Here is a 9,876-nt window from a genome sequence, read left to right on the forward strand (position 1 = left end):
GGAAGATCATATTCATTTTTGAGTCACAAATGTCACACTGACGAGTCTTGCTTCTTCAAAATGTGAATCACTTCAATCAAATCATCAACAATATATCAGATTTTTCTGTTATGTTAGTAGAGGCAATAAAAGCACACACACACAAAATGCCTAATTTCAGAAACAGAGGCGTTTAAAACTTTTCAGTCAGGGTGTAATGTTTCATAAATACAATCAAGTAAAAATCCACCTTGACGCGGTATCATTCAATTTAAAAAAAAGGTATAATAATAATCGCCTTCAGAAATAAACGTTTTTGATCTCAGTCATCTGTATTATTGGCAGAACACTGAAGAATTCTGTTCAGCGTTTATCCTTGGAATCTGAAAACACGCTGTGAGTGACGGTTAGCTCATTAATTACACCAATAGATTGTAAATGTAGTTGTCCTTTCCAATTTTTATGTATCTGTAACTTTGATGCAGACTTGTCCCAGCGAAGCTCTGCACGGGGCAAAAGCTGTGTTGAGAATAAGTGACAGCGTCTCGATGATTTTCAGATGCACACAGCTACAGTAAGCGGATAGCAGCTGGGGACCCAGCCTGGTTTGAAAGCACTTTTTAGGTCGTTACTGTGGTAACGTGTTCCTGGTGAGACCGGGTTTGTGGACGATTTTATATGAACAGTTTCAGATACAATGTTATACCAAGGCTGTCTGTTTTAAAGATACATAGTGGTCAATATGGTTATAATGTTTATATACATTATTTAAGAAGAATGCAACTCGATACAGTAAGTGTTTTTTTTTTTTGTTTTCTTTTTTGTTTTTTAGCAGTGATTGAGCTACAGTGTATGCAAGAAGATTTTATTTCTAGACTTTCCTACAGCAGCAAGTACTTGTCTATTTCTCTCACGTTGTGATACCAATAAAAGCAAAGTGGGATGAAATGCCCCTACATAAAGCCAACTAATAATTAACAGCCCACAATGCATTGATTCTGGTACATTTCAGCCTTGTCCCGTTTTATACGTCTCTTTAGCTAGAGTCATAACAAACGTGCACTATAAACCAATTACCGTGTTTTGAGATTATTCATTGAAGTCTGTTGTGAAATTACTAGCAATGTACTTTTCACTGTCGTTGGGAAGCACTGATCTAGCCCTGAGTTTCACTGTCCCTGCATGGTTTGTTCTGAAGTTGTATTACTGTATAAGCATTTCTTAACACGAGTTTTGCAACAGGATTACAGGAGATAAGGAAGCGCGTTTCTCACAATAAGATGACAATTCTTCAATTTGTCCCTTGAATTTGACACATTTTGACCCATGGAACGATGTTAATCGTAACAAATTGGCCCTGGTCTACCCTAGGGTTGCCTTTAAACTGAAGGAAATCAATACGTGAATTGAGGGCTAAGCCTTTGCTAAATTGATTCTGTTGATTAATTATCTCGAAGCAGCATTACAATAATAGCTTTCAACAAATTAAATAAATAAATAAGTACCATCATCAGTATTTATTTATGCTATTAATAGTTTTAAAAAAACATAAAACATATATTTGAGTTTATTTAAAGTTTATAATAGTATCGCCTTCTCCAGCCCAAATCATTAATACTGACCAGCTGTTCACTATTCCTGACACCAGAAAGCGTGAACACCCGATCAGTGTTATTATTTTATTGGGAGAGTCAGTGTTAATTAGGGCTATATATTACTAATTAACAGGATATAAATAGCAACTTTTAAATATTGATAACTGAAATACTAAAATTTTACCAAATAAAAAAGTATCTTGAATAAACCTACACACGTTTATTCAAGATGCTTTTTTGTTTTGTAAGATTTGTATTAGCACAATGATTTGGTTAATTAAAAAGCAGTATAAATTAAGCAAGTGTTTAGTGTTAAATTCAGGTGTTTATTTCTTTCAGTTTAAGGACAACTTAAAAACCCTGTCGTCCCAAAGTGTTCTGGAATTATGGGGCCAGGTGGCAACCCTAGTCTACCCCCACCAGGTGTTCCACACATGGAATGCGCATTTCCAAAATCTAGAAAACTGGCTGCGTTCACGTACGCATATTTTCCTAATGCTGCACAGTTTCTGCGCAGATTTTGTGCAAAACCTGTCCAAGTTCGCCAGCTGTGTGAAGTCATCCGGGAAAGACGTCCATAGGTCACGCATCTCCCGAGCGCAGATTCTGCGCAGATCGCGGACAGGTACTGCGCTGGAGCAGCCGCGCCTCAAAACAATAGACGAGCGTTGGCTGACAAAGAAGTGTGTAGGCAATCAGATACAATCCTCACTCCAGGGGCTGTGAATCGCCTTCGAGTCATGTCATTAATTATCTTGTGAATGATTTGTAATACAAATTAAAATGATTTGACTCTTTTTCCACAGTTATTATACTTTTCAAATATTCAGATATTTATTCTAAAGGTTTAAACATGTAAAAAAAATGCTAAACGGTTGAAATGAACCTAAAACTGCTGTTATCTTCAGCAGGTGCAATTGGTTATTGATGAAAGGCTATCAGGGACAGGGAATAACCTACTTTGAATTAAGGAGAATAAATCCGCTTTAATAACACTGTAATTGTAAATGTATTGAATTAGATCCTTTCTGCTTTCTGATCAGTGTTGCTGTATTGTTGCACCCAACTGTATACATTTAAGGGGAATTTTCCAATTTTCTTTAATTCTCCCAATTTTTGGCCAGTCAGTGTAAAAACAGACATTTTTGGGAAAATAAATTTATTTCCATACTATTGCTTACAAAAATCTGTTGAAACCAGAATAATTAACCGTTTGCGCAGCCAGACTGATATTTCCAAGATTTTAGATTAGTTGATTATCCAATCTCTATAAACAAAGAGAAAACACTGCCAGACAGGCTTACAATGTGGGGAAGCTATAAAAAAAGGCCAACAAAATGCTTGGACATATAGTGAAAAGTATAATTCTCAAACTGAACTCAGTAGGGATTCAAGGAAATGCATGCACATGGATTAGGGAGTGGTTAACATGTAGAAAACAGAAAGTATTGATTAGAGGAGAAACCTCAAAATGGAGTGAGGTAACCAGTGGTGTATCACATGGATCAGTATTAGGTCCTCTGCTATTCCTAATCTACATTAATGATTTAGATTCTGGTATAGTAAGCAAACTTGTTAAATTTGCAGACAACACAAAACAGGAGGAGTGGCAAACACTGTTACAGCAGCAAAGGTCATTCAAAATGATCTAGACAGCATTCAGAACTGGGCAGACACGTGGCAAATGACATTTAACAGAGAAAAGTGTAAGGTATTGCATGCAGGCAATAAAAATGTGCATTATAAATATCATATGGGAGATACTGAAATTGAAGAAGGAATCTATGAAAAGACCTAGGAGTTTATGTTGACTCGGAAATGTCTTCATCTAGACAATGTGGGGAAGCTATAAAAAAGGCCAACAAGATGCTCGGATATATTGTGAAAAGTGTTGAATTGAAATCAAGGGAAGTAATGTTAAAACTTTACAATGCATTAGTAAGACCTCACCTAGAATATTGTGTTCATTTCTGGTCACCTCGTTACAAAAAGGATATTGCTGCTCTAGAAAGAGTGCAAAGAAGAGCGACCAGAATTAGCCCATGTTTAAAAGGCATGTCATATGCAGACAGGCTCAAAGAACTGAATTTTTTTAGTCTTGAACAAAGAAGACTATGCAGTGATCTGATTCAAGCTTTCAAAATTCTAAATGGTATTGACAATGTCGACCCAAGTGACTTTTTCGACCTGAAAAAAGAAACAAGGTCCAGGGGTCATAAATGGAGATTAGATAAAGAGGCATTCAGAACAGAAAATAGGAGGCACTTTTTACACAGAGAATTGTGGGAGTCTAGAACCAACTCCCCAGTAATGTTGTTGAAGCTGACACCCTGGGTTTTCCACTCTGATAAATTATTAGGGTGGGTGGTTGAATACTAAACGCATTATTTAGTACACGTATTGATTTGGACCAATAACGATACATAAAATAGTATGTGTTCTAAATAAATGTAAATGAACTACGCATTTTCTACGTAGTGAGACATTGCTAAGTGCTGCTGACTTCTAGAGACAGACAATGTTGACCGTGACACAATTCAGTTTGTATTAACAATATACACAATCATTTCTTTTTAATTTTCTAATTATATTTATTTCAGTTTTACCAAAAATATTGAGTTACCATAGCTAATATTAGATTCAATGTCTGAGGCCTTGAGGACTGAGGATGCAAAGCACCGGGGGGCGTTAATCAGTGGAGCATCGAGGCACCAAGGCGCCGAAGCAGTGAGGGCACCGAGGGCTTCTAAACACTGGAGCACTCAGGTACCGAGGGTGCAATAGCACCGAGGTGACTGTGCAGCAAGACTCTGAGGCACCGAGGCAACAAAGTACCGAGGTGCGTGAGGGAACCGAGTGTACCAAGGTTCTGAGGCTCAGAAAGGTGCTGAAGCACCGATGAGCGTCTAAATTATGACGCACCGAGGGCACCACATGCACCAAGGCTCTGAGGTCCCGAGGGCACTGAAGCACCGAGTGGTGACGAGCACCGAGGGCATCTGACTTTGTAGCGCCAAGGCACCGAGGACGCTGAAGCACCAAGGGCACTGTGTGCACTGAGACCCGAGGACTCAGAAGCACAGAGGGGTAACGAGCCCTGAGAGTGTCTAAAACTCTGGAGCACCGAGGCACTGAAACACCGAGGGTACTGTGTGCACTGAGGCTCTGAGGCCCCGAAGTGCCGAAGCACAAAGGGTGCACAAACACCAGGGCACCAGGGGCACCAAAGCACAGAGGGCACTGAGGGTCCAAGGTCGCGCTGGCCCCGAAGCACCAGAGGCACTTAACGTCTGAGTATTAAAGTGCTGGGGTGCCAAAGCACCGAGGCACGGAGCGTCTAAGCACCGAGGATGCCGAGCACCGAGGGTACTGGGGACAGGCCTTAACTGCGTACAGTCTCACAACCCAGGGGAATGCGTAGCATATGCCGAGGTGGATACACAAGCTCGAGAGGTTGCAGTTAGGCAACAGGAGAGCAGTATAAGAAGAGCACGATGCAGTGTGGGCGATAGCCTGGCCTTAACCGAGTGCAGTCACACGACCAGGGCAGCGCACAGCATACGCCGGAGTGGAGCACAGGTTCAAAGAGCTGCAGTAGGCGCAGGCTAAACTGCTAGTAGACAGTAAGGAAAAGAGAGTACACTTGTTGTTTATTCTTTTTTTTTTTTTTTGAAGGCCCAATGCACCGAGGTGGGTGGGCTGAGACAGCCGGTGAAGTCTACTCAACAGCGGGGCAGAACCAGACCCCGGTAGAGGAAGCACAGGTTGTCTAATGTTATTATTTATTATTTATTTTATTTTTCTAACTGCAAAGTAAAAGAAAAAAACACACACACACGCACACACAACAGCTGAGCTGTAGGGGTAGAGCAGACGGGCCGAGTTCAACCGGCAGAGTCGACTCAATAGCGGGACACGGCAAGCCGGGCCCCAGTGGAGGAATCACGTGTCTCTCTCTTTTTTTTTTTTTGCGCCAAATAGCATGAGAAAATAACATATAACAGCAATGCAGACTGATGAAAAAGAGAGAAAGATTGACGAAGCGCAGTTGCACAGCAATTATAGCTCAGTTCACAGAAGCTGAGTTACTGATTCCAGGGAAGTGGCAAGCCGACTTCCAGCAATATTTTTAAAAAATAAAGCAGGGGAACCCCAGTAAACTCGAGTGAGAGCTCTTTCATACACTCAATCACAGCAACTGGTTTGGGTTAGTACCTTACCTTACCTTACCGAAGTGAGAAGCAAAAGCGGAAGTGAGCTCCATGGAGTGACTATTTGTTCCCTCGGTAGGCAAGTCCGAGGACGTCACTCCCCGGAGGGGCTTGTCGGCTGCTCTGATGTAAAATGCTGTGAACACCTGACCTGTGGCAGGCATATTCCAAAAGTATTGTTGGTGGTTGTCTTCGAATTGAAAGGGAACTACAATTATAAAGGGGTACTTGAGCTGAAAACTCTAGACAGAAGGGGTGCAATTTAAAAACAAAAAATTGAAAACTCCTGCTCTACGGTAGGGATTATGTTTCACAGGATACTTGCCACTCATAGTCTGCATTTCCAAGTATTTCCCTTTAACATGTTTTTTTTGTTAGCAAGTATAAATTGAAACCAAAACAAATCTCTTAAAATGTGTACATTTCACAACAAGATAACCTCGACTCGACAAACAGCTGCATCTTCCAGTTTACACACACCGTTGAAAATTCAGTCTGAGCTATTAGCTCTTACAGCTAAGGAAAGGTCACATGTAGGTGACAAATCAATGCTATTTGCTACTGTTGTGACAATTTGCTTCCAAACAGGATTTAAATTGCTCAATAGAGAAGTTTATTGCCATTGACTGGTACTCAATTGACTGGTACTCAAGAACAATAATAGAATAAGATAAAGGCAGCTTGCTGTTAACAGGTTTATTTGTTTTTTATTTAATATTTGCCAACAAAAACCATGTTAAAAGGAAAATTAAAAATGACACGTGGTCTGTGTGGAGGAATACTTTGCCACATCTAAAGCTTGGGCTGTTCCTTTATTCATATTTTTTTACAACCACACAGCAAGTCGTCTTCATAGGTTTATCTTTTGAAACTTAGTTACTGTATCTAAAGCAACTAATTTCTTTCATGCAAACAGTTCACATTATATTAACACATGAAATGCAAGCATAAGCTTCATGCATTAGAATAGAAACTTGTTATTATAAATGTAATAAGTTTAAACAATAATGTATGCTTTTGTTGGACAGGTGTGACAGTGCATTGCAATTACAGTTCAGAGAATAATCTGTTCAAATTATACAAATATTACTGGTGCAGAAATAAGACGATTGTGACATTTACAGAAATCTCAAATGTCAGTGTCAAAATGTATATTTAAAGTCAATTTGTAAAGTCAAGATGGTTCATTATGCATTTTATTTGATCTCATAGTCCTCATGCCTCATTCACGATGTTCAACAGAACAGACTATACCATTATATAGTAAAATTATTGTGTTAAAGATAGTCTTTGTTTTTCTTTAATATATATGTGTATTTTTGTATTGTATGTTGTCAGTTATTTAATTATTCCCAGTATATTAAACCAGTCATGGAATTGGACCACATTTTGTTTATATAATTTGTAATCGCTTTTCATCTTTTAAAATGTGTAAAACAAATGTGTCTCATGTTAAATTAAGATGGCACACTTTTTGTGAAAATATGTTTACCATATTGACATTAACCGTAATTGGAATAAAAAAAAAATCCTGTTTAGTATATGTTAGGGTTTGCTTAACAAAGATCCCTGGTTACTTGGGTGAATAGACTTAGCTACGCATCTTGGCAAGGTACTTCCTCGGGTGGGGGAAAAATAGCAGGGATGCTATGTAGCGTTGTCCAAGTTAAATCATTTTCTATGCACAAGCTGAATAAATGAATATGCAACAGCAATGAAAACTAGCACTTTGAATCCAATCAGCTTCAGGTATTACCCTAGGTCCTAGTGCATGTTATTTTTTTTATTTTTATTTTTTACTGTGCTTTGTATTACAATCAGAAGCTTTTGTTTTAAAAGCAAGGGAATAAAACAAAAACCCAGACACAGTGTTACACGAATAAAAAAATACATTTAAAAAATCAATATCCCATAAGAAAGTGCTGTCTACTATCCATGTATTATTTACTATACCATTTTTGACTACATATATATTTATTATAAACCTATTGTAAATATACATACATAATATATACACGTGTTCCTACAGAACCGTAGCTTCAGTAATTCTTGTGGCAGTCTACAAACTAAGCAATTATCCAGTCAAAATGTTTAGTACAGTTCATTTTCAATATACTGGTAGTAAATCTATAATAGGCTATCCTACTCGCCCACATTTCCTATTGTTACACCCCTACATGGGGCAGAGTCATAAAGAAAATATATTGCTAAAGCTGCAATTATGTGAGCATGAGTGTAAATTTGTACTCACCTCATCTATGACGTAATGATATGCAAATTATATATATATATATATATATATATATATATATATATATATATATATATATGTAATATAATATTTCCTGAATTAAACTGCTGGCAATGACTACCCCTATAAAGGTTTACTGTGGAATAGTGTGGCAAAAGAATAGCAAAGTGTAAGAAAGCATAGTAAAAACATACTGTAGTAGAAGCATGATAGAGGACAGCAATATTTTTCCACAGAACTTTATAAAGCATGGTAAAAAAAAATCATGGTAAAGCCAGGCAAATGCATGGTATAAATGTGAGCAAAGCATGGTAGACTCCATGATAGTGTTAATGTACTATACTATGGTAAGCATTTATTTATTTTCTTATTAAATAAAACCTATATAAGTCTAACCTTTTAACAACTGTATGACTACTGTTTTTCTTCAGATGTTCCAGTATAGAAAAAATAGGAAAGCTGCTTTTTATAAATAATTGAAACTATTTTAGCACAAAGTTCAGTTACTTCACTCAAGGCATGTGATCTTCAGTGTTCAAAGAAAACGAAAATGACTTGCCCTCAAGCCAATAATAGAAGACATACAATTAAATGGCATGACAAGACTAGAAAAAGAAAACATTTAGCTGAACTGGAAGATTGAATGAGGTTTATTTAAGGGTTATATTGCCCTGCAGTCATCTTACTTCCTTATGTTTTTTCAAACAGTTCCTGCAAGACAAATATTTGCCCAAATCACTCATTGTTTGTGTTACAGGCACTGTTGTGTATTAGACTCCATTACAGCTTGCAGCAGATCGCCAATCTCAAGAGGGGGAATGTCTTAAAATGCATTATTGTGTGATGCACTACCATTCAAATTAAAAGCTTTTTCTGCTTATACAAACTACATTGTTCTCTTGTGGGCAGTGGTTAGAATGCTATAAGCAAAATAAGAGTGATGCCTCCTAGGTCCTTACTTTTTTTTAAAAGATATCTGTTAAACATCAGTTGTATACAATCTCTACACATGTTATCAATTATTAATTAACAGTTGTAGATTATTATTACAGATAAGGAAAATATTTTACAGTAAACTTTTGCCATATTTTCTTTGCATTTTATAAGAGTATGTCAAAGGGCAGCCCAGTAGTAAGGCAGACAAACTCACACAAACAAACATAAATGCAGTTGAGCATCATATTACATTTTTATTAACACAAAAACAAACAAACAAAAAGTTTTAAACAATAAAGGCCCTACCTCTTTTAGGGTTTTTACACATAATTATTTGGCAGCTTTGTACAGCAACCAGCTGAAGCTGCTGTCCAAGCTAAAGCCTGCACTCTTCTCCAAAACAAAGGCTGATTGCGCCTTAATTAGCTGATTGTCATATTGGCCAGGCAATCAGCTCAAGGAGTTTATTAAGCTGGGAATCAAGCAATCCCCATCTAAAATGTATACACAATTTACATTACTTACAGTTGAGGCTGGTATCTAAATAGAAACAGGGACCACACATACTGTCACGGTATATTTTAATAATTTTATCAGAATATATTATTACAAGATTTATTTAGTTACTGTAATGTACATTATAACATATCCTTAATATTTAAAGAACAGACCATCTCTTATATATATATATATATTTGTTTTGCCCCTCCAGTTTTTTTTTGTTTTTTTTTGGGGGGGGGGGGGGGCACAGGTTTAAGTTCAACACCAGTTACTGTTGCTAAGCAGTAGCAATAACCTGAAGCAGTGGTATTTCAAAATAACAGAAGCCTGTTTTTACGTTAGTGAAGTAGGCTACAATATTTTTTTTTTTCATTAAAAACTTGCCGTTGTTCTTTATTGAAAA

At 37.5% G+C, this 9,876-nt stretch overlaps 1 protein-coding gene across 1 annotated transcript in view; it reads right to left on the reverse strand.

Moving 5' to 3' along the window:
* Positions 1 to 5,949, reverse strand: part of LOC117435632 (vasoactive intestinal polypeptide receptor 1-like) — a 69,969-nt gene extending 64,020 nt beyond the window's left edge. Inside the window, exon 1 of the mRNA XM_059020999.1 lies at positions 5,800 to 5,949. Within this exon, the coding sequence (XP_058876982.1) occupies positions 5,800 to 5,949 (150 nt within the window). The remainder of the gene's footprint in view (positions 1 to 5,799) is intronic.
* Between the last annotated feature and the right edge of the window lie 3,927 nt (positions 5,950 to 9,876).

The sequence above is a fragment of the Acipenser ruthenus genome, chromosome 3 (assembly GCF_902713425.1).
Source record: "Acipenser ruthenus chromosome 3, fAciRut3.2 maternal haplotype, whole genome shotgun sequence".
Taxonomy (NCBI): domain Eukaryota; kingdom Metazoa; phylum Chordata; class Actinopteri; order Acipenseriformes; family Acipenseridae; genus Acipenser; species Acipenser ruthenus.